The 25,796-nt window shown below is 41.2% G+C and overlaps 1 protein-coding gene across 2 annotated transcripts in view; it reads left to right on the plus strand.

Annotated features, from left to right (window-relative positions):
* The window catches only part of LOC142200711 (carboxymethylenebutenolidase homolog), a 187,409-nt gene extending 163,283 nt beyond the window's left edge, over window positions 1–24,126 (plus strand). The window contains exons 1-6 of one of the 2 annotated variants that reach the window (XM_075271262.1): window positions 7,283–7,304; window positions 14,969–15,190; window positions 17,655–17,762; window positions 20,422–20,564; window positions 21,686–21,777; window positions 23,869–24,126. In XM_075271262.1, coding sequence (XP_075127363.1) covers window positions 14,976–15,190; window positions 17,655–17,762; window positions 20,422–20,564; window positions 21,686–21,777; window positions 23,869–24,051 — 741 coding nt within the window. In that variant the 5' untranslated portion in view covers window positions 7,283–7,304; window positions 14,969–14,975 and the 3' untranslated portion in view covers window positions 24,052–24,126. Of the gene's footprint in view, window positions 1–7,282; window positions 7,305–14,968; window positions 15,191–17,654; window positions 17,763–20,421; window positions 20,565–21,685; window positions 21,778–23,868 lie in introns of those variants that run through there. The other variant, XM_075271263.1, reaches the window with a different exon arrangement.
* The last annotated feature ends 1,670 nt before the right edge of the window (window positions 24,127–25,796 follow it).

The raw sequence follows: 25,796 nt of genomic DNA on the forward strand, positions 1-25,796 counted from the left end.
CAGTGTCTAGTTGCACAAAAATAAATCTGAAGTCTATGTGTGTGAGCTATAAAGAGCTGTACCTTGGTTCTCATTGTGTATGGTGTATGGGCTTGTGTGTGTAAAGCAGAGAAAATAAAGACATGGCAGTCATTAAACAGTTATATCTCAGGCATTATAAAATGTAGAAACATGTTCCTGGTGGCATATGAAAGAATGAAAGATGAGATTGTCATATTCCCATGACATAAGATTGCATATGACACTGTATCATTTCCAGAGATATCACTGGTTAACAAGACAGTCAGGATTGGCATATTTTATGCAGCTGTTCCCATTCCTGACTGTGTTTTCAACCAGTGATATCTTTGGAAATGATACAGGTAGAACTGCAAGCTCCTGAAATCTTTATTTTCCCTGCAAGTATAAACAGAAATTCAAGCAATCCAAAGGTAAATTCGCAAGTGGTAGTTTTCAATAGCAGATATTGAATACACAATAATCCATATAGAGCAAACATTTTTGGGTGAAAAGCCTTCTTCTGACTCTAAGGATTGAAAATCCCAAAAATATCGGTTTATGCAGTCCACACTATAAGACTGGCTAATTTCAAAGTCCATTATACAATCCTGAAGGACTTGCTCCAGGTCCGAAGAAGATCCTCCTACAAGCAGTGGATACCGCTTGCTACTGATACCCAAAAGAGGAAGGATATTAGAAACCAGCGCTACACTTTAAGAACCAGTGTCTGATACTACTACATCTAGTGCTTTGGGATTATTCACACAAGACCCAGAGGACACATATTCCACGGATGTGGATCTTCCTCAACCTGGACCAAGTCCTTCAGGATTGCATACTGGCCTTACTGTGGACTGCATATTTGAGAACTACATAAACCAATATTTTTCCCATTTACTATATAGAAATAGACCCAGCAAATAACATAAACTCAGTATTTATCCACATCAGCCAGTCTGTGAGGGGATCCTGACATGTTGGTCATCAGTACATCAGTACATAAGCAATTCCATGGCCTTACTGTCTTCTTTAGCATCATGGCTTTAGGTTTTCCAGCCGCTGGTTGGAGCCTGGGGGACACATCTGCAGTCAGCCCTGTGGACATACTGTACATTGTACAAGTGTTGCCCTTACAGTAGCCTGGGGCACCAAGCATAATGAATTAGTATACAGGAGTAGTTGGTAATTGAGGTTCCTTCTGCCCTAGTCAAAAAAGGGTTAAGAACAGCAGAATTGTAGGAATCTTAGTGCATATAGACCAACGTTCAGAAAATATAACAAGATGGAATGTCATAAATAACATGCAGTATTGGGTTTGTTGAAATATTGCCAAGTCATTCTGACATGCCTGTTACCCTTGTGTTTGTAGGTGCAGCTGATAACATTTTTTGCTTTACAATAGTTGAATAGCAGCACAGTTTGGGTAGTGTCTATTTAAATAGCAAGTAAGGCAAATTATTCTACACAGTAAGAAGCCAGATTTCTTTAAGAGAGGAAGAGCCAGCGGACAAGGTACTTTTTGTACACTTCGCTCCTTTATATAATGATCTGACTTTCTGTTTCCTATTTTCCTAGCTGTACATATGTGATCATGCACACTGTAAATCTGCTGCATAACTTCAATGTGATATTATGTTAAAGAGGACCTTTCATGGTCCGGGGCACAGGCAGTTCTATATACTGCTGGAAAGCTGACAGTGCGCTGAATTCAGCGCACTGTCGGCTTTCCCGATCTGTGCCCCGGGTAAAGCGCTATCGGTCCCGATACCTGACAGTTAGCCAGTTAGCCTATCGCGCTGTACTGTGGAGCGGGGAGGAATGCCCCCTCTCTCCTGATAATACTCATCTATGGACGAGCACTGTGGGCAGAGGGAGGGGGCATTCCTCCCTGCTCACTCTGTAAAGCGCGATAGGCGCTGCTGGGCAGAAGGGCATCCCTGGCTAACTGTCAGAAACGCCCTTCTGACTGTAAAGCGCTACAGTACCAGGACCAATAGCGCTTTACCCGGGGCACAGATCGGGAAAGCCGAATTGAGCGCACTGTCAACTTTCCAGCAGTATATGGAACTGCCTGTGCCCAATCTGATGAAAGGTCCTCTTTAAGTTGACAGAGAAGAAATGCGGCCATAGACGTTGCATAACTGTCAGAACCTCGTGCTCTGTTAAAATGGAATCTGTTGCATTGGGATATTTTGCTATAACCTACAGTTTGTGGTGAGATCAGATGTGGAAATGAGGGTGCTATTTTTTTCTTTAGCTGGAAGTATACTCCATGGGACCCCACAATCTCTAACACAGTTAGTATCTATGGCATATACAGGGAATTTATACAAGTTTCATTCGTTTGTATTGCTGCAATCTCTGCAATAAATCTACAATATGTGAAAGCTGACAAACAGGAAGAGTATTCACTTACTAATGTAGTGTGTAGCTGAGACGTCTTTGAACGCGTATATCAGTGTTGCATATAGTGACATGACGAATTTCCATGACGCTTACATCCTTCTTGTACAACCCCTGGCAAAAATTATGGAATCACCAGTCCCTGAGAATGTTCCTTGAGTTGTTAAATCTTGTAGAAAAAAAGCAGATCACAGCCAAATAAATGCATTTCATATGGCAACTTTCTGGCTTTGAGAAACACTAAAAGAAATCCAGATAAATAATTGTGGTTAGATTTTTAGAACAAGCGCAGGGAATAAATTATGGAATCACTCAATTCTGAAGAAAAAATTTTGGAATCATGAAATACAAACAAAATAAGACTCCAACACATCACTAGTACTTTGTTGCACCACCTCTGGCTTTTATAACTGCTTGCAGTCTCTGAGGCTTTTAGAACCACTGATAGCAGCAATAAATTCAAGTAATGGCTTCCTGGAGGAATTTACAATGTTTCTTCAGTTCTTTGAGGTTCATCGGCATTCCTTTACACACGGCTCTCTTAATATTTCACCACTGCATTTCAATTGGGTTAAGGGCTGCCTATTGACTGGGACATTGCAGTTTGATTATTTTCTTCTTCAGCCATTCTGTTGTAGATTTGCTGAGGTGCTTGGGATCATTGTCTTGTTGCATCACCCAATTCTGGCCAGATTTTAGCTGTTTGATAGATCTCTTTACCTTTGACTTTAATACTTTGATTTACAGAGAAGATCATAGTTAACTCAGGCTAGGTTCCCACCTATGCTTAGATTCCATTCGGGCTTTTTGTCCTTGAATCTGCTTGAAAAATGCTGAGAAGTCCTGAATGCAGGGTTTTTCTTTTCCACTGGAAACTCAGTGGACCCCATTACAGTCTATGGGGTCTGCGGATTTCCGACGGCAACTGCAATTTAAGCGGATTGAGTTTCTGTTTTTCGAGTCTCCAAAGAGACCCAAAGAAAAGAAACACAAACGTAGGTGTGAACCTAGCATCAATAACTGGTCAGGTCCTATGGCTGCAAAACAAGCCCAATCATCAACTTTCCGCATCCGTGATTGACAGTTGGTATAACATGTATGTGCTTATATGTTGTTTCCCACACATCACTACCTTGATCTCCTCTGTCCAAAATACATTGTTCCAGAAGTCTTGTTTGTTTATAAACAACTTTCCAAACTTGAAGGGGTTTTGCCATTACATTAAGTGGTTTCCTATAGGTAAAAGAGTGTCAAACTAAAGTCTTTATAATTAGAGATGAGCGAGTAGTATTCGATCGATTAGGTATTCGATCAAATACTACGGTATTCGAAATACTTGTACTCGATCGAGTACCACTCGCTATTCGAATGGAAAAGTTCGATGCAGAACCAGCATTGATTGGCCGAATGCTATACAGTCGGCCAATCAACGCTGGTTCTTCTCCTACCTTTAGAAGTCTTCTCCGTGCAGCTTCCCCGCGGTGTCTTCCGGCTCTAAATTCACTCTGCCAGGCATCGGGCCTGGGCAGAGCTGGCAGCCGACCCTCACTCGTGGACTTAGTAAGTATAATTTGATCGAATGTTGCCTACCCCTGAAACGAGCATTTTCCCCCCATAGAGTTTAATAGGGTTCAATATTCGATTCGAATAGTCGAATATCGAGGGGCTACTCGAAACGAATATCGAATCTCAAACATTTTACTGTTCGCTCATCTCTATTTATAATATATGCCTAAGGCTACATTCAGATGATTGTGGTGCAAAACGGCCATGAAAAATGCCTATTTTTCATCTTGCACCTGAGGGGTACCCGTTTTCATGGATCCTCCATACATGAGTGTATGTAGGGATCTGTGAAACCGGCAAAAATAGGACGTAATGTATATTTTAACGGTCCATGACAATGGACCATCAAAATAATGGTCATGTGAATAGCCCCCATTCAGTGACAATAAATTTAAAGGGGTTTTCCGGGCAATTGTTTTTTTTTTTAAAAAAAAGGTCTACTAGTGCTATCATTGGGGTAATAAGTGCACCCAAATACCTTTAGCAGTGTTTTGAGTGATTTCTGGCTTTCTCTGGGAGCTCTTGATCTCATCTGCATTTGTTTACATGGGTAGCTTCCTGCTGTCCTAGCCTACAACTAACATGATGCATTGCAGTTCACTGAGATCCCCCCTCTCACTTCCTCCCTCACCCCCCCCCCCCCCCATTTCCCTAGCTACCCCACGGACTACTAGCCCTATCAACCTACTTAGCTACCTAATTCAGTCCCCCAACCCCCTCCTCACCCCATCAAACTTACCTGTCTTCTCATCCTGGAGATGACTTTGAGGTTCCGCTGTCCCATCTTCTGCCCGCAACTGGGATCTGGAACTAGCTCCTGCACAATAGAACGCTAGCAGAAGCCATGCATGCGCAATAGAACGTTGATTTTCTTTCTTGCTTCTGCCGGCGTTCTATTGCGCTTGCACCGGCTCCTTGTGAAGGAAGCAACGCCCAGCAGAAGAAGAGGAAGTGAGTGTTGGTGAGTATGAGGGGGACAAGGAGAGGAGGGGAGACAGAGGAATACTGGTGGCCTCCCATCTCCAGAAATACCAAAACAGAACATCACCAGGAAATCAGAAAATGTGCCTGGGTCGGTTAAATGACTACCCCAGGCATATGGGTAAATATACATTTTTTTAAAGGGAGTACTGTATACTAGAAGTTAGGCGGGGAGAGCTTAGTGCTAAAGTTTTAATTTATCCCCGATAACCCCTTTAATGCTGCCATACGGCCATTAATCACTGTCATGTGAATGTAGCTTAACTGATTCTACTTAGTAATTTATAACTCCACTTAATTGTATCCCCAGTGGCTTTCTTCTTTATCTTTCCCATTGGCTATGACTACGTCCAGATTAGTCATCCTATCAGCAGATCATGCTCATGCTCAGCCTGCTATCTGAGCCGTAGCAATGAATGCCAATGGCCACATGTGTGTATAAGAAAAGATATAATCATAAAGTAACATGTGATTAGTGTTCACATGATATCTGTTCTCAGTAGGAGAACATCATGTGATGCAGGAGATGCTCACCGGAAGTGAAATTATTTAACTGGAATGTGAACAACTGAAAAAATAATCTTATATTCTATAAAAAGAGGTAGAAACTGCCAATTGAAAGTTCTCCAGCTACAACAGTATGAGGGATTAAATATACTTCATTTGATTAATGGAAAAACCCCTTTAGGCTAAGGGCTCGTTCACATCTGCGCCCGGTCTCCATTTTGCAGGTTTCCGTTTCCTGCACAAAACAGAGGCAGGAGATGGAAACCTGCAGGAGTCTTTCTCACCCATTCATTTGAATGGGTTTGAAAGATGTCCGGCCGTGAGCGGCGGTGAGTGTTTTACGCTCTCCGCCGCGAACCCGGTTTTTTAAAATCGGACACAGAGTCGGACATGCAGTACTCTATGTCCAGTTTTAAAAAACCGGTTTCGTGGCGGAAAGCATAAAGCATTCACCACTGCTCTGTCGGCAGAAGACGGAAAGCTGAGAACAGAGACCCGAACGCTAGTGTGAATCTAGCGTCAGGTACGTAGCGTCTTGCAGCAAAAAAGTGAGATGAGAAAAACTTTGGTGGCAACACATTGCAGTTTTTCAATCAATAAGAAAATAAAGGGGGGCACTCACCAATTCGATGTTTTTTGTCTTTAAAAACATTCTTTAGGAAGGGAGAATATGCATGAACAGGCGTATAGAGGCAACAGTTTTTCCTGCAATGTCCCCAAGCGGACTCCTCATACGGAAAAGACTGAATGCTGATGTGAACCAGGCCTTATATTTACATTTTTTTTTGTTTGTTTGATGCACATTGTTCAGGCACACAGACGAGAGATTATACAGTGGTTGCCAAATTAAGGGGGACATTACTGTACTATACCACGGAGTCCATATGATGAGGGACATTATACTGTTGGAGTCATATGGAGAAGGACATTATAATTTGGAGGCCACAATAAATGGTGCCTTAAAATAAATAGTGGCTATAGGGATTATACTGTGTGGGGCCACTAAAGGTGTACTGTGCTATGTGAGGACACAAAAGGACATGGATCGGAATGGGTGAAGCTAAAATGGGCATGGTCAGGTCTTACGATACCTAAATTCTCTTTTATCCCCCTTTCACTTCTTTGAAATTTGCAAGGTATGATAGCTCTCTACCCAGTCTGTTACTGCTGGAGGTTTGTACACAACCACATGGTACTCATACCAGTCAACACCACTACCCAAGCCAGTAATTTACAGTATAGCAAAGAACAACCATACATAGCCCAGCTAAGGGATCACCTAGCAAAGCTTGAACCCCTAGCTAAGATCTCCTCCCATGATGATGCCTAAGTCCTGGCCCCCATGCTTCAAGTGCACAGCAGATAAGATGACAGGAATGAAATCAATGGAACCTTTAGACGCCAGTCCTTACACATGTCGACACTTTCCATAACTTGGCTTATTACCTTTAGGTTACAGTTACATGGTCACTGGGTCGCTCTGTGATTTCTTTACTAATGTGACTGTGGTTACATTGTGACCCCTAGTGTACTGCAACAATGGCTTATGGTCGCAAAAAAGTCAAACATTACTCAACTTTTTTGTGAGTAGAAGTTGCAGTTGCATCACACTAGAGGTCACAATGTAACTAGTGAAGGAATTTTAAGGTGCTTTTTCTATGCACTTTGTCCCAGCCCTCGTCTTCACATCACGGTTATAGAGCAGTCTGCAAAGCAGGTCTAGCCAGTAGTCTGTAATGGACATCTGTAAGCAGCACAGGCTGCAGTGCAGGGAGGAGGCCGACATTTCCTGCTCAGCAATTCACAGACAAACATCAGAGCATCCAGTGTGCTGCCACTCGGGCAATGTAAGTGCTGTATCTGTGGAGAGATAACCACACTGCATATGTTAGGCACAGTGTGAATAGCTATATGTAATGTATACCTCCAAAGAATTCACTTTAGGAGCAACTGGACACTAAAGGGGGCTGAGCTTGTAATATTTGCATAAACTGGGTGTTCCTGGAGCATTAGGAGGGGCTTAAACATGCATGGAGGGTATATAAAGGGACACAACATGTGTGGCGTTCATGCAGATCATGTATAGATTTGGAGAACTAGTGGGCAGGATAATACCGCATCTGTAGATGTATGGATGTGGGCGATGTGTGCAGGTGTGTTAGGGTGCTCCTATATGGTGCTTTCCAGCTGTGTGCTATGGGTAACTCGCTATTATACTTCTGTGTTTGCACATTTCAGGTAGTTACACACAGACACACAGCAGTTTTGGGAAATGCCGCAGTTTTTGTGGTAGTTTTCCATCTAGGTTTCTGATCCGAAGCTGGATGAGTATTCTAAAGGAAAGAGAACTAAAGAGGAAGAACTTAAAATTTTCACTCCTGTTGCATAAACTTCAGTTTTTTTGCGCAAAAGCTGCAGTGGCAGTTGTACAAAAAAATGCTATATGTGAAACTACCCTCAAGGCAATAACAAGGTGGTTAACACGTGCCCGCTTATTGCCAGGGTACAACTTTTTTGCAATGGGTTCTTCATCATGGAGTATCTCAATAATTCCCCTGGGTTCTGTTGTGAGCAAAGCATTTTCCAGGTTAGTTACAACCGAGGGTGATCAGAATCAGAACCTGGTCCTGAGATTCCTGCCTCATCCTTGGTCTCCCCTAGGTAGTACATGTACTATGGGGGTAACTTTAGTACTGTCTCCAGCCCCATAGCCAGGTAACAATTTGTGCAGTGCCATCTGAGGGCTGGTTCTGATAATGTTATCTGGGGTCTAGACGGGCCTAGAACACCCCCCCCCCCCCCCAGGTCCGGCTTCAAAGAGTAAAGTGAGTTAATTTACACTCCCTGTAAAACCCTTGCTTGGGCTGGATGCTGGTACCATAGCTCAGCTTCCATTGTGAGCTGTGGTACTGGCAGCCAGCCACTCTACAGAGCACTGAGCTAACTATTCCCAGCCCTGTGTTATTTATAGTATGGGTGTCAGAAGCGAGCCTGTACAGATGATTTGTACATGGATAAGCCATAAAAAAAATTCTGAACAAACCCTTTAAGCATCAGAAGGCTCCTAAATAATGTGGCTCCTATAACGCTATTTCTCACTTACAGGTTGTCTATCTTGTGTTTTAGTACTACTAAATCACCAGCATGTTGTTATGCAAACAGGGTTTTTGGTCCAAAACCTGTCTAAATGCAACCTAGAGTTCTTAGTAAATTTATGTTGTACTTACTGGTATATGAGTCCAGGAGACTCCTCTTTAGGTCATGAGTATTGCGCCTGATGAAGTAGAGTTCACCTTGCTTCCAGAGTTCTATTGGGAGGCTTTTTTTGGAGGCTGATTTTGAGGTGGATTCAGTGTCAAAATCAGCGCCAAAAAACTCTGTGTGCACTGACCCTGAGAGTGTTGAAAAGGCTGAGGCTCCTCAAGCATTACAGCCTGCGATAATTTAGCAGTTAAAGGGGGAGTTCAAACTACCTTTACTAATGTCTATTACTGTTGTTAGGATCACATCTTCCATCTTGTATTCTGTCAGCCATCTTGTAACCTTTTTCTTATATAAGCTTCATAAGGATGTCTGTTTAGAGTCTAAGAGACCCCTTTAGGGGATAAGGCGTGTGGAATGTTGATGATTGGGTTATAACTCCTTATCTGTTGTAAGGGTCTCATCTTTGAGGGTGTGTGTAGAATAACCTGTTGACTGTCGGACCAGCATGTGATCATTATCTCTCTTGCTGTGATATACATCTAGAATTAGTGTAAGATGTTGGTTTACACATAAATATTTTAGATTCTTCTTTAAAGGTCATCCCAGGTTGGAGTGTAATAATGAGATGCAGACCTTATTCAATAGTCATGTGCCACAGCTTATGTTATAACCAATCATGTCAAGTCCAACCTGCTTTTGTCTGTATAAATGCTACTCTCTGTAACAATAAATCAGAACTCTTTTGATACACCACCATCTTGTGTCTTAATCAGTTCTCCAGGCTTAAAGAAGATGGCTGCAGTCCATCTAGACCTGTTAATTAATTATTTAATTTGGAACCCTGCAACATACTCTTCTCCAACACTGTCTTCCATTTTAGGATGACAGCAACGGACATTAAACTGTGTCCTTTCCCATTGACATTAATGTAAAAAACATGACGGCAGTGATCTTCCGTCATGTTTGTTTACTTTTGCAACCAAAGATAAAGTCATGCATGCCCTCAAATCCTCCTTTACATTAAAGTTAGAGCTACACATATCCAACGTACAATGTGTTGCACAAAAAAAGTAGACTACTGTAATTTGAGTTGAGCCTGTCTATCTCCAAGAAAGCAACAGAGGAGAGACAAGTGCTGCAAGAAACCATAAGAGCGTCATTGTGATTTTCTAAGCAGGCTACAATGGTGTTGAAGGTTGTGGTCCTGGAGTACTATGGCTGGGGGGGTGAGTATTGGTGGGAGAGGTGTTCTAGGAACAATAGATAATTTTAGGTAGGGGAGTATTTGGGAAGCCAATTAGTTAGATCTGAGATATAAAATTTTGGAATTTACCCGCGCACTTATTTAGATTATGATCTAAATTATTTGCCATTTGTTTTTGATGTTTGATTGTAGATAAAGTTTGTAAGGTAGTGCTTGAACTATTTGATTTCATACGCATGCCAGGACAAAGCTATAATGTAAGTTAAAACAACAAATTGCAGATGGATTTCTGCCTTGATATGTGACATATGCTGGGCTTCAACATTGATCTGTAATCTGGGCTGAATTAACATTGAAGGTGTACCCAAACACATTCTCGTGTATTGCCAAAGAGGGTATCTGCAGGGACGTAGCTGAGTGCAGAGAAACCAAATGAAGACACCAGTATTAAAGATAGCACATTTTAAATTGGGGCCTCATTACAGATTTTGCATTGAGTTCCAGTAGCTGCAAGTTATGCATCTGGGTATCTGCTGTTTTGATCTCAAGAAAGGACAGTCAGCACTCCATCCAGATATACCTAGCACAGGGTCCTCTCAGCTTTGTTGCTTTAGTGGTGGTTCTAAGGGGTGGCATTGTGTTGGGATATGAGGTAGCTTGCCAGAAATTGTTCTTATACCTTGAAGTAATTGTTGAAGTATAATCAGGGGTGTAACTAGCAAAGACTGGACCCTATAGCAAACTTTTGACTTACCGCCTCCCCCCATGGCCCTTTCGTGGCCCCCACACAGTATTACGCTCCATTTACACACACTATAATATTTCAAAGTGGCCCCTTCACACAGTATAATACTATATAGCGGCCCCTCCACATAGTATAATGTCATATAGTAAACTCTCCACACAGTTTAATGTTCCATTAGGGCCCCTCCACACAGTATTATTCACCATAGTGCCCCCTCCACACAGTATTATATCCCATAGTGGCCCCTGCACACAGTATTATGTCCCATAGTGGCCGCTGCACACAGCATTATGTCCCATAGCGGCCTCAGTACACAGTTTAATGTTCTGTATTAGCTTCCATTAAAGGGGTTGTCCCATCACAAGGATCAGTGGCGTAACTAGGAATGGCGGGGCCCCGTGGCGAACCTTTGACATGGGGCCCTCCCTCCAAAGACCCCGGCCGACCTCCCCTTTTCCCTCGCGTACCTGCCTGCACTATTATGCCCCATACACTATACACAGTATTATACCCTATAGTGGCCCCTGTACACAGTATTATACCCTATAGTGGCTCCTGTATACAGTATTATACCTTATAGTGGCCCCTGCACACAGTGTTATGCCCCATAGTGGCCCCTGTAGCACAGTATTATGTACTGTACTAACCCCTTCATCCCTAGGCAGCAGGCAGCTGCCAGCACAGTACTGTGTGCTGACAGTCTGCCCTGCACACAAGGGTTAAACTCATCAGTCTGCTGTGCTGCACTCACTCAGCTCTGCTCACTCCATCCCCCGGCATAGCTATCTTCCTGCAGGATGTCTCCGGCCCTCCCCCACTGTCAGCACACACACTGCTGAAGCTCTCCACCGCCTGGAACCGGACACCTCAGGTGGCCTCGGGCCTCAAAAAGTTAAATTTATTGTTTGTTTATTTTTTTTTTTTTGTCATATTAACTAGTGAGGGGGCCGGGGCCCCTGACGTGTTGGGCCCTGTGGCAGCTGCCTCTGCTGCTATGGTGGTAGTTACGCCACTGACAAGGATCCTATCTATACTGCTAGATTATGTGGATTTAAGACTTTTCCTAAATGCATTGCTTTATCAAAACTGCTTTGTTTGGCCGCTATCTTAATTTATTCACTTCATTGTTTACACTCCGTTTCTATGGCCCTTGGGATTATCTGCTCATTTGTCAAGTGTTGTAGCTGCCTGCTCTCAGGGGGGAGGGAGGGGCTGGGAGCAGCTCTGAGCTGTTTGTGTCTTTTAAGTGGCGGAGCTTCTAAGAGAGCTCAGGGATTTCTGAGCTCTTATCAGTCGGTTTAATTGAATTTGGCTGATAAGGGCTGAGATAGGGATTCCATTACCTCTGTATGTAATGCAAACTGACTCAAATCCAGCTCTGCTACATCAGCTTCACACTGTGGTAATTCATTTACAACCAATTCCGTGCAAGTGAAACCCCGCCCACCTATGTGCCGAGAAAAGCAGGAAGTGAAGAGAGCACAACAGCCTGCAGGTTAGTGAACAAGCGTCATGAAAATACCCCTTTAAGTCTTGTAATTGTGATTTTTGCTGGATTTTCTTTTATGCTTAAAACCTAATAAAACAAATTGAGAACTAACCACTATCTACTACTGTTTCCACCATCTAATAGATCTGTTCCTGATATATCCATTGCAGTCTCAGGCCTTACTATAACTCCTAGGCAGCAGGCCCGCTGTTTTGGGGTCATGTTTGACGCAGACCTTTCCTTCACCCCTCATGTTGAATCACTCGCACGTTCATGTCACCTCCACCTCAAAAACATCTCCAGAATACGCCCTTTCCTTACCAGAGATACACTAAAGACACTTATTGTCTCTCTGATTCATTCTCGCCTTGACTACTGTAACTCCTTACTAATCGGTCTTCCCCTTACTAAACTCTCCCCTCTGCAATCTATTCTGAATGCAGCAGCCAGGCTCATCTATCAGGCTAGACGCTGCAGCGATGCCTCTGGTCTGTGCCAGTTGTTACATTGGCTGCCTATTCAATATAGAATAAAATATAAAGTTATCACCCTCATCCACAAGGCTCTCCATAATGCCGTACCCCCATACATTGCCTCCCTCATCTCTGTCTACCGCCCAACCCGTGCTCTCCGCTCACTCAATGACCTAACACTTACATCCTCTATTATCAGAACCTCCCACGCTCGTATACAAGACTTCTCCCAAGCTGCACCACTTCTCTGGAATGCTCTACCCCGGACAATCAGATTAGCTCCCAATTTCTACAGTTTCAAACGCAAACTAAAGTCGCATCTTTTCAGACAAGCCTATCACAATGTCTAACGTAAACCCTTAACCCTCCTCTGTCCCCGCTCCCACATTACCCCACATGATATGATGTCATCTCAGGATAACTTTATCTGTCCAAGCTCCATCCACATGTTACAGGACACGACTGGTGACGGCTCATAAAGTTTTATGTTTGTGTAATGACAGTCACCTCTATTACAAAAGTGTCTGACCTCTGTATAAGCATTGTGTCACCCCCTCTACCTCATAGATTGTAAGCTCTTGCGAGCAGGGCCCTCAGTCCCATTGTGTGAAATGATTCTCTTTGTAATGTATCTGTCTGTATTTGAACCCTACAAATTGTACAGCGCTGCGGAATATGTTGGCGCTATATAAATAAAATGTATTATTATTATTTATATCTACTTCTGTGCTTATACAAATGTACGTCTGTGAAGATAGGTTGTATGTGCATGGAGATATGTCTTGCATGTTTGTGCATTGTGTGTTTAGAAGAACAGATCGTCAGTATTGATACAGGTTGTGGCTGCAAGTATAACCCCAATAAAGATGTCTAGTAAGTAACTGCCTACCCAACTTAAGTACACATCCACCCATGTATTGAAAACCTGTCAGTTTCCACTGTGAGGAACATAGTAAGGAGATGGAAGACTACAGGGACAGTTCTTGTTAAGCCCAGAAGTGGCAGGCCAAGAAAAATATCAGAAAGGCAGAGAAGGAGAATGGTGAGAACAGTCAAGGACAATCCACAGACCACCTCCAAAGAGCTGCAGCATCATCTTGCTGCAGATGGTGTCACTGTGCATCGGTAACAATACAGCGCACTTTGCACAAGGAGAAGCTGTATGGGAGAGTGATGAGAAAGAAGCCATTTCTGCAAGCACACCACAAACCGAGTCGCCTGAGGTATGCAAAAGCACATTTGGAGAAGCCAACTTCATTTTGGAAACAAAGATTGAGTTGTTTGGTTATAAAAAAAAGGCGTTATGCATGGCGTCCAAAAAGAAACAGCATTCCAAGAAAAACACTTGCTACCCACTGTAAAATTTGGTGGAGGTTCCATCATGCTTTGGGGCTGTGTGGCCAATGCCGGCACTGGGAATCTTGTTAAAGTTGAGGGTCGCATGGATTCCACTCAGTATCAGCAGATTCTTGAGAATAATGTTCAAGAATCAGTGACGAAGTTGAAGTTACGCCGGGGATGGATATTTCAGCAAGACAATGATCCAAAACTCCGCTCCAAATCAACTCAGGCATTCATGCAGAGGAACAATTACAATGTTCTGGAATGGCCATCCCAGTCCCCAGACCTGAATATCATTGAACATCTGTGGGATGATTTGAAGCGGGCTGTCCATGCTCGGCGACCATCTAACTTAACTGAACTTGAATTGTTTGTCCAAAATACCTTTATCCAGGATCCAGGAACTGATTAAAAGCTACAGGAAGTGACTAGAGGCTGTTATCTTTGCAAAAGGAGGATCTACTAAATATTAATGTCACTTTTCTGTTGAGGTGCCCATACTTTTGCATCGGTCAAATTTTGGTTTAATGCATATTGCACATTTTCTGTTAGTACAATAAACCTCATTTCAATCCTGAAATATTACTGTGTCCATCAGTTATTAGATATATCAAACTGAAATGGCTGTTGCAAATACCAAAATATTTAGAACTAAAAATGATTAAGATTAATAGGGGTACCCAAACTTTTTCATAGGACTGTATAAAGTGTATTTTTTATATTGGAGATATGTACTTTCTTGCCTTTCCTTTAGGTTGAACATGTCCAAATACAGTATATGCATAACTGAAGATTAGTTTTTGAAGACAATATTGTGTTGCAATATTTAGTGACAGTGTTATCCTATCCTTGTAAATAGCAATCTTTCAAGGGTCTCAGCCCAGTTTGAACTAAGTTAAAGTTAGACACATCTATATTATTACAACAATACCTAATATATTTTATTTTAACTTTGCCATATAGTAAAATATACCGTAGTTACACACAGTACTTTGCAATTAACATACAGTATACGGTAGACAACAATAAAGAATCACGCTTTCTTTTTTTTTCAGATTTACAATGGCGAATGAAGCACAACCTTGCCCATGTGCACTAGGAGATCAGTTTGACTATAAAGCTCTCGGAAATGAGATTCAGATTGAACATATAAAAGCTTACATCTCCAAGCCAAAAACTAGCACTGATAAAGCCATCATTATAGTACAAGATGTTTATGGTTGGGAACTTCCAAACACAAGATATTTTGCTGATCTTCTTGCTTCGCATGGATATATGTAAGTAATAGTCTCATTTCACATTTTTACATCAATAAATAGTTTCTGTATGTAATATTTTCCATAAACAATAACATTTTGTTAGCACATTTAACTACGCTGTTTCCATGAATGTGAAGCTATGGAAACTGTGTATCTCAGTTGTGCTATGCTGTTTCCAAAGTATCATCATATTCACCTCTATGGAAGCACTGCTCACTTGTTTCTGTAATTTCTTCTCTGGTATCTGGGAATTTCACAGTCCTGTGCACGGGTTGACAGTCCGGGCCGCAAAATATAGAACAGGTCCTATTCCTGTCCTATTTTGTGGCTTTTGCTTCCGTTGCTCCTATTCATTTAATGAAAGGGGCCGGGGAAACATGGCCTATGCATGGGCGCATACGATGGACATCCGCGTTCCTCCAGTGTTTTTAATTCATGGTTGGCCCATTGAATTACTTATTGTTTGCAACCGGCCTAAGGGTTGGTTCACATCTGTGCTTGCACTCCGTACGGGAATTTCTTTCCCCTCTCCGCATGAAAAATGTGGAGAAAATAGGGCTGCAAGGGCAGCGGTTTTCTCTCCACATTTTTAGTCCTTTTTGGATGGAAACTGAATGGAAACCACGTTGACCCCATCATAATCTATGGGGTCCACAGGTTTCCTAAGGTAACTGACCCAAAAAGGACCCCCGAACAGAAACCCGAACACAGATGTGAACCTAGCCTAAGGCTAGTTGCAGGTGACCCTTTGTATTTTGCAGTCAGCAAACTAGTAGCGTTCAGTTTTTGCAGACAAAGTGTCTTCAGTATCAGTGAGGTGACATCAGTGTGCCATCAGAATGTGATCCTAGTTTACGGTCCATTAAAAAAAACACAGGAGACATCTAATGATGTCCCTAGCTTGTCCGCGCTGAAATACACAGATAGCACACTGACCCACAGCACGGTCGTCTGCAACTGGCCTTACAAGTAGCTATTGCTATGACAGCAGTGTTTTGCTGTAATAGGTGTAACCCTTTAATCAAAAGCCCCTGGTGCAAGGTGTGGAAACAAACCTGATATCGATATCAGCTGCATACCACCACTGTTAGGGTCCATTCACACAGAGTAAACGTGCGCTCATTTTGGCACAATACACGTGTAAAAAGACTCCCATTGACTTTAATGAAATTTTTTTACACAAGTACAAAACGTGTTGCGTTTTTTGGCACGTTTTTTTACACGTGTAAAAAATGTCATTGAAGTCAAAGGAAGTCTTATTTTTACACATGTATTCTTTACACGTGTATTGTGCCAAAATGAGCGCGCATTTACTCCGTGTGAGTGGACCCTTTGAGAAGTAGTGTTTACTCTAGGTATCACCTTGTGAGCCTCAGAATGTGACCATGTTCCAGTTAGGAGTGCATAAGCATTCTATAAACATTTTTTGCAATGCTAACTCAGAATTCATTAGGTTTATTTGTATAAGGAAAATGTTCGTTCTTGTACCATGTTAGCCAGTGGGTTGGAAATATAAAAAACAAAAAAACTTGATAGTCTTCAGTAGTTGCCGAAGCGTTCCGAAACGTCAGTAATTTGTCATCATTATGAGTTAGCCATTAAAAAGGTATCAACTACTGAAGACTATCAAGTTTTTTTGTTTTTTATAGGTTTATTTGGGCGTTCTAGATCACTGTTATTTCTCCCTAAGGCACTGCATCGACTTGGACTTCCTTTTATTAAGAGATACAGCCCTGTGGACACATCCAATCATAGGACCCACACTTGCCAATTGCACATCACTTTTCCGGAGGGACACATAAATTGCAAATAAGGAACAGACAGGCAAACAAAAACTCATTTTTATATAGAAGATATGTATATTTTGTTTTCACATAAATTTGCAGTTCAGGCATTTTTGTACTCAGGGTACCAAATATGTATATGTCTTTTCCTCAGTGTTTTTTGGCTGTGGCTTGCTACATGGGGCCTAAGCCTTAAGGAATCCCATTTCCCATGTTACCAAGACAATTAAATAGGCCTGGTTCACATCTGTGTTCAGTATTCCATTCGGAGAGTCCGCATGGGGACCCCCCCGAATGGAATACCGAACGCATTGATAAGAAGTGAGCTTATGAAAGCACATGGACAACATAGACTGTAATGGAGTCCGTGTGTTTTCTGCATGGTGTCCACAAGAGTCATGTGAATCAAAAAGTAGTTCATGAAGTACTTTTCTCTCTGCATGAACTCGTGCGGGGACCACATAGAAAACACACTGACCCCATTATAGTCTATGGGGTCTGTGTGCTTTTATAAGCTCACCGCTTGTCAATTCATTTAGTATTCCATTCGGGTGGTCCCCATGTGGACTCCCTGAATGGAATACCGAACACAGATGTGAACCAGGCCTTACCTCTATCTTCCTCTTGATCCTTTTCCATACAATTATATAATGCCATCAGAATAATGTTTCTTTCTACATTATTTCTTTTATTTATAGAGCTGTCTTGGGGGACTTTTTTGTTGGCAAGGCACCATGGAATGCAACATATGATCATGCAGATTTTTTTAATTGGCTTGAAACCCGACCAGCAAATAAAGCATACAGGTAAGAGGTAATTTATTAAGTGATATACATGCAATGAATAATTTTAAATATGGAAATACAATCCGTAATGCAACCCCAATTGCCATCACTGTAGTTGAGCTGTAATATCAGACACAACTCATGTACAGTCCTTTAATGGGATTTCCAACCTGTTAAATAATTGGTGGTCCATCAGTAATATAGGTATTTCAGTGTGAAATGTAGAAAACAGGGCACTCACCCACCACGGGATACATAAAACATTCGTTTTTATTTCATCCTCTTTAAAAAAGGTCAAACCTTGACCATCGGGGTACAGAAGACGGAATGATGCAAAGAAACAAACAGCGACAATCGTTTCGTGCTTAGCGCACTTCGTCAGGCTTCCCTGACGAAGTGCGCTAAGCATGAAACGATCGTCGCTGTTTGTTTCTTTGCATCATTCCGTCTTCTGTACCCCGATGGTCAAGGTTTGACCTTTTTTAAAGAGGATGAAATAAAAACGAATGTTTTATGTATCCCGTGGTGGGTGAGTGCCCTGTTTTCTACATTTCACATCGATATGTCACTGCCTGTCTAGGTTTTTTCACAGTGAGCACCACCCTGGGATTTAATCTATTCCATGGTTTTTTGGCTGTTACAGCCGGAAGATTTGCTAATACTGACACAAGATTGTGAACACGAGCGTTGTCGCAGTAGTGCCGCTGACTACTTTGTTCTTTGCAATATAGGTATTTCATTTTAGATTGGCTGGAGCCTGAATGTCAGGGCCTCCTGGAGATCATCTCTCTGCATTGTTTATATGACCTGCTCACTTGCCGTGTTCTTGATACTGGCAGTTGTGAGTATTGTAGTAGTCTCCCATTCAAATACAACCCCAATTCCAAAACAGTTAAGACAATATGCAAAATGTAAAGACAACAAGAATGCAATAATTTGCAAATCTCATATAACCATATTTTATTTACAGTATAACATTGAACACATATCAGAAGTTGAAAGTTAGACATTTCTCTATTTCATTTGAAAACAATTTATTTATTTACAAATTGATGGCAGAGAAACACATCTCAGAGAGTTAACAAAAGGCTTAAAGAGTAAGTGGTACTAACGAAAAAACATCTGGAGGGTCAATTTCAACTATGTGATGTTGTGTATAAAAAGGGGCCGGTACCAAAATGGGTAGTGAGATTCAAATCCAAAGATCAAGTACAAAGGCATAAAAAACCATTATTATTACATATCCATGAATCAGAGTTCAGAATCCACCTCAAATCCACCTGCAAAAAATTCAGAGTGAGCATACCCTTATAGGAATTGTCCAGGAACTGGACAAACTACGGAGGGGCCCATGTGTGAGCAATGCCACCAGTCACTGAAGCTCCTGGTCCCTTCATAGGTTGTCCAATTATAGGCCATCAAGTCCTGCGTATTCAAGTGATAATTCACTACTATTTGCACGTATTTTTTTTACCCCAACAGGTAAGATAAAGCAGATATATGAATGTGTACTCTAAAAGGATACAATAGACACAACTTTCATTCCAATGTATGTATAAAGATAGCATCCCCCCCCCCACACACACACACACACACACACACTTCCCCACCCTTTAGGGCAATGATTTACAAGCAAGATATACATTATATATTCACGAAAGACAGAGAACAGACACTGAGCAACCATATAGTGTAGTATGATAGTAAAAACCTTTTTAGGAGTGTGGAAAAAATGAAAACTATTGACCTGATGGTCTCTCACCTGCTCGGGTTGTGAAATTCACAACCACGTATAAGATTGTATAGCAGGTGGAGGGAGCCACTCACTCTACATTCACAGACAGAGAACTAATCGGGATGAACAATGGAGTATGAGGAACAGTAGACACAGCGCTCTTAGGTCAATGGAAGTTTATTCAGACAAGACTCACAACGCAAATACAGAATACCATGTTTCGGGCCTCAACGCCCTTTCTCAAGTGCATACAACTTTAAATTGTGAATCACTTCAGGCGGATTTGGCAATTTCTGAGTCACATACTTCACTTAATCTGTTTGGGATACAGGCCGAAGGACAGCGCTCACCGGGACATACCAGATACTTCTTTATTATTGGAATGAGGACATGATACAATGCGTTTCGGACCACTGATGGTCCTTTCCCAAGTGCACAATTGCTTGCCTGGATGGCTCAAGAACTATCCCAAACAGATTAAGTGAAGTATGTGACTCAGAAATTGCCAAATCCACCTGAAGTGATTCACAATTTAAAGTTGTATGCACTTGAGAAAGGGCGTTGAGGCCCGAAACGTGGTATTTTGTATTTGCGTTGTGCGTCTTGTCTGAATAAACTTCCATTGACCTAAGAGCGCTGTGTCTACTGTTCCTCCTACTCTATTATATATTCAGGGGCAGGCAGAGGGGAGCATTCCTCAGTCATAGACTATATTTGCCAGACTATACCAGACTGTATTTGTCCATTGCTTTCTTTTATTGCACTTAGTAGCCAAATGACTCACTAGTTTTTATGACATTTTGGCTATTTTAATAAGGACCTGTAGCAACTAATATGTTGCCCTTATCTAGGGCAGTATATTAAACTGACATGGCATTTAGGATTAATAAAAATATGAACTTGCATTTCCCACCTACTTCTCTTACATCTTTCATTATTTTTCAGAGAGGCCGAGGTTGTTATGAAATATTTAAAGGAACAATGTCAAGCAAAAAACATTGGAGTGATTGGATTTTGCTGGGGTGGTATTGTAACCCATTATCTCATGCTAAAGTATCCTGAACTAAAGGCTGGAGTGGCATTCTACGGTAAATTTCTATTCAATTTATGTAATACATATGATAACATATAGTGGGTTAAAGTGACAGAATTGGCGTTATATCCAGCTTTGGCAGTGAGTTGTAGTTATTGATTTGACTTTACACTTGGCATTGGCTTCAAAAGCATGAATAATCTGAGAATAGCAAAAGGGTAAAGGAAGGGCTTATAACATTTTTTTACTCAGATTGGAAAGTGTTATCAGAAAATACATAATCATTAAAGGGTACCTGAGTTTTCATGAAACATTGAAATATGTGCAGGGTCTTGCTGGGTAATCTGTTCTATAACTGCATAAGCCTTCATACATGGTGTCCTATCAGTTTTTCTGCTGCTAATAATTATGACTGAAGCGCAGTTTACATCTCTTACAGCAAAACCCGACATGTAGGTTTTCTGTCCGCTTGAAAAGTCGGACATCTTTAGGAACGGACAGTTAAGGACAGGCACGGAGTGTAAAACAACGCACCCGATCGCCATTTAAATGAATGAAAAATGTCACGGACACAGCTAGTGTCCGCTCCTAATGTCCGTGCAAGATTTTGAACGGATATTAGCAGCGGACACTACCTGTCGGACACTGACAGTAGTGTGAACACCCCCTAAGACTCAGTATGGAACTGGATTGCAGAGGTTTGTCAGGACTTTTATATTGCTGACAATCTACTATCTTCTCAAAGCGTATTCAACTTTTACCATCATGTTACAGGGCATGTTACAGTGATAAACATTATACCTCTGTTATGTATGTCAGTCAATCTTATAAGCTTGCAGAAAAACAACTTTAAAGTTATGCAAATTAAGCCCCAATCCTACATGACATCACCCATGTTATAAAGCGGGAGGATCTGAGCAGATTGATATATAGTTTTGTAGGAAAACAGTCAGTAAAACCTGTCATACATTTATTTCTCTGTTCATTCCATGCTTAGATGGAGTAATAGAGGTAAATATTTTATTTTACGCCAGTTTTCTTTAACTAATATTTGGCAAAATTGTAAATTATGTGTCATATATATATATATATAGAGAGTGTTAGTAAAATGTTTACATTAATATAAATATTAACTTTTTGAATTCTCTTGTAATTTCAATATTTTATTCTTATCAGGTTTAGTCCGTGAAGAATGTGATAAATACAATCTGCTTAATCCAACCCTGTTCATTTTTGGTGAGAAAGATCCTCTTATACCACTTGAACAGGTAAGTGTAAGCCCACCTGATTGTCACTGTCTCTCCATCACTATACATTGCTTGCATTACTAGCAGTGAATATATTGTATGGATCTGCTTCACTTTCCAGCAATCTTTGTCTCTTTCACTTGCTCCACAAGTGCATAGAAAACAGAAAGGGGTAAGATACAGTTCCAGATTCTTATTCAGTGTTTTAGTGATATAGCAGATTGAGAATAGCAGACTAGACAATCATTTGGCCACATATCACAAGAAACAGCACCCATCCACGTGGAAAGTGTAGAGTGATACAAATTTACATTTACAGTGAGGCCAGATGTGGAGGAAATTTTCCACCAAGGATTTTGACACAAATCCATGTGGAAAAAGTCTGCATATGTTCCACTTGCAAAATTTACCCTTAGGCTAAAGCCCCACGTTGCTGAAACACAACTTTTATAATTTCATATTTTGTTGTGGTTTTTTGAAGAAGTATAAGAAGTATAGATTTCCAATTCCTTTTCTAAACATTCTTGGCTTTGAATTAAAAAAAAACACAACAAAATATGCAACAATAGAAGCTATACTTTAGGCAGCGCAGTGGCTCAGTGGTTAGCACTGTAGCCTTGCATCGCTGGAATCCTGGGTTGGAATCCTCCCAAAGACAAAATCTGCAAGGATTTTGTATGTTCTCCCCATGTTTGCGTGGGTTTACTCCCACACTCCAAAGACATACTGATGGGGGGGGAGCTGCGTTTCTGCAACATGGGGCCTCAGCCTAAAAAGGTGTCTGTCAGGTCTGAAGCATCCCTGCTTGGTCCCCAATTAAGCATGCATTGCTAAGAAAATCAAGTTTATAGCCATATATAAATGATGCTGTAATCTCCACTCCCTTGGCCCAGCTTCATATTCTTCAGCCTTTACCAGCATCTTCAGTATTAAGCAAAATTGTGCCTAGTGAGACTGGTTTAATATCTACCGCTGCCAAAAGATGAAGATGCACCACTTATTTCTAAATGGTTTCATGTAGGAGGTTAAGTGTGGCTATTCAGGATGAATGCAGAAGTTTCAAATGTTAAAAAAATATATTACTTTATTAAAATAAATAAATAAAAGAGCAAAATTGTTTTGCATATTTACAGTAAACATACAAATATAAACCCCAAATAAAATAATTACATATTTAATCCTTTCTCTGCCAGATGTATTTGTAACATTTCAACCTTTGGTGATAGGGATATTGGGGAAGATTTGCTATTAAAAATGTGCCAGGATTGTGAAGCAATCTGTGCCAAAAAACAAACAAACCATGCTTTACACCACATTACTTAACTGTTTTAGACTTTCTGACAGCTCCTGCATCTCAAACAGGTTGGAAAAGAGGGCACGGCTTAAAATGGAACAACCAATACCAGAATGTTGGCCCATAGGTGGTGTAAACTTGACTTGTCAATCTAACAATGCATCAGATTTATTATTCAGGATCAGTCACTGTGATAAATCTGTTTAGTCTAAGTGTGCACTGTGTAAAACTTAGACTGCTTTAGTAAATATAACCCACTATTTTTCACTTCTGAAAGGACAAATAACCCCAGAGTAATATAGTATATTATACTCCAATTACTGTATACTGTCCAAAACTGGACACCCAGAAAATTGCCAAAATGACTCCTAACATGACATCACAGGCCTGTGAATTGGAAGAGCTCTGCACACACTTTAAACAGCTTATCAGCTGGGGTCCTGGGTGTTAGACCCCCACCAATCTGATAGTGATGTCTTTTCCTAAAGATAGGCAATTACAATTAAGCTCCTGGAAACCAAAAACTCTAAAGTGCACCAAACCTTCAGGGTTAAAGAGTGATTTCAAATGGAAGAACCCATAAGGTTTACCATCATAAGGCCTCATACAGACATATTCAGCTCAATATTTTGGGTAACAATTTTTTTATGCCAAAACCAGGAATGGATAGAAATTTATAGAGAGTAAGTATAATGGAAATATTTGTACCTGCATTATGTTTTGGACTTACAAATGATACAAAATACTGAGCAGAATACTACTGTGTAAATGAGTTCTTTGGTCATGTTGAAGATTTTAAGTTTTCTTCTGCCTTACAGGTTAGGTCTCTGGATGAAAAACTTAAAGAGAACTCCAAGGCTGATTATAAAGTGAAAGTATATCCAAACCAAGATCATGGATTTGCCCACAGGAAGAAAGAAGATATCAACCCTGACGACAAGCCGTACATTCTAGAAGCAAGGAAGGACATGCTTGAGTGGTTGAATAAATATGTAAACTAAATTACTACAATGTTCCTCAATGTATCACTTTACTTCAATGATGAAAATCAGATCTTTAGAATGATTTTTCTATATAAGATCTCTAATTTGCAGTAAATAAACTGTTTTCTTTTGCCTTGCTATCTTCTATTTCATTTTTTTTATCTAAAAATATTGACCTCAATTTAGTAACAGAATCTGCAGCACTTTACAGTTCAAGAAAGAATTAGATTTATGGAAATGACAACCATTGCACAATAAACATTGACCAAACCAAACTTGTTAGACGATGACACATGGATTCTGTATGCCAAAAGGACAAGGCTTGTGTCGTGCCAATTACACCCTATATAAACACCGTGTAAGTGTCTGATGCTTTTCTAGGCGTATACACTATACAGAGTGTTAGGGTGCATTCACACTGAGTAAACGCTAGCTTATTCTGAACGTAAAACACGTTCAGAATAAGCGGCGTCTAAAGCAGCTCCATTCATTTCTATGGGAGCGGGGATACGAGCGCTCCCCATAGAAATGAATGGGCTGCTTCTTTCACTCCGTGCAGTCCCATTGAAGTGAATGGGGAGTGCCGGCGTATACGGCAAGCTCTGCTCATGCCGGAGCGTACACGCCGGCACTCCCCATTCACTTCAATGGGACTGCACGGAGTGAAAGAAGCAGCCCATTCATTTCTATGGGGAGCGCTCGTATCCCCGCTCCCATAGAAATGAATGGAGCTGCTTTAGACGCCGCTTATTCTGAACGTGTTTTACGTTCAGAATAAGCTAGCGTTTACTCAGTGTGAATTCACCCTTAGAGTATCATGTATATTTTCTGTACGCTAGTCTTTATAACCACTGCACTGACGAGGATGTGCTTCGTTCATGTAAGGACGCACGCCTCCTCATACATCAGGCACACCCTCTGCTGGGCTGTGTGCCCGCACTGAAATATATGTCAGCTTGTAGCTGGTGTAGAGATCTTATATAACAAAAAAAAACAAGCGGCACTCCAATTAGTGAAAAAAGTTCAATGTGGATTCATTCCAACTGTGGCACTTCGGTCCAGTTAGTGTATGGCCTTTCTCAAGCCCTGGTGGTAAAGATTTCAGTAAACTGGCATAAATTATCATAAACTTGGCAGGGTCAATGGGGCTGTTCTCTGCCTCACACTATCTGCTTCCAGGAAAGTAGTGAGGAGGGTGTAAAAGTGAAAAAAGGTCACAATTATTTTGCACAAACACACAACATTTCATACCTTGTATACCAGAAATCTGGCATATATGGCATTAAGTATGACCACTAGATGACAGTAGTTGGGGGCAGGACAGTTCTTTTAAAGTTGTCTGATATTATTAAAGGGGCTCTATCACTGGGAAAAGTCATTTTTAACTAATCACATGCTTGCATAGACTTTAGAAAGTCTATTCCACACTTACCTTTAGTATGTAGATTGCCTCAGTGGTTTCTGAATAGGTCAGTTTTTATTCATATTCTAATGAGCTTTCAGCCAGCACAGGAAGTTCCCAGCAGCACTCGTCCCTGCTATTATCTCCTATGTGTCTGAGGCAAACAGGAAGCTGAGTCATCAGCAGCAGCAGCCTCCCATAGGAAACAATGGCAAGGGGGTGCACGATGCATCGTGCAGCAGTCTAATTGGCATATGAATAAAAACGGACTTATTCAGAAACCAATGAGACAATCTACATACTAAAGATAGGTGTGACATAGCCTTTCTAAAGGCTTTGCAAGGATTTGATTAGTTAAAAA

This window comes from Leptodactylus fuscus, chromosome 4, assembly GCF_031893055.1.
Source record: "Leptodactylus fuscus isolate aLepFus1 chromosome 4, aLepFus1.hap2, whole genome shotgun sequence".
In the NCBI taxonomy this organism is placed as follows: domain Eukaryota; kingdom Metazoa; phylum Chordata; class Amphibia; order Anura; family Leptodactylidae; genus Leptodactylus; species Leptodactylus fuscus.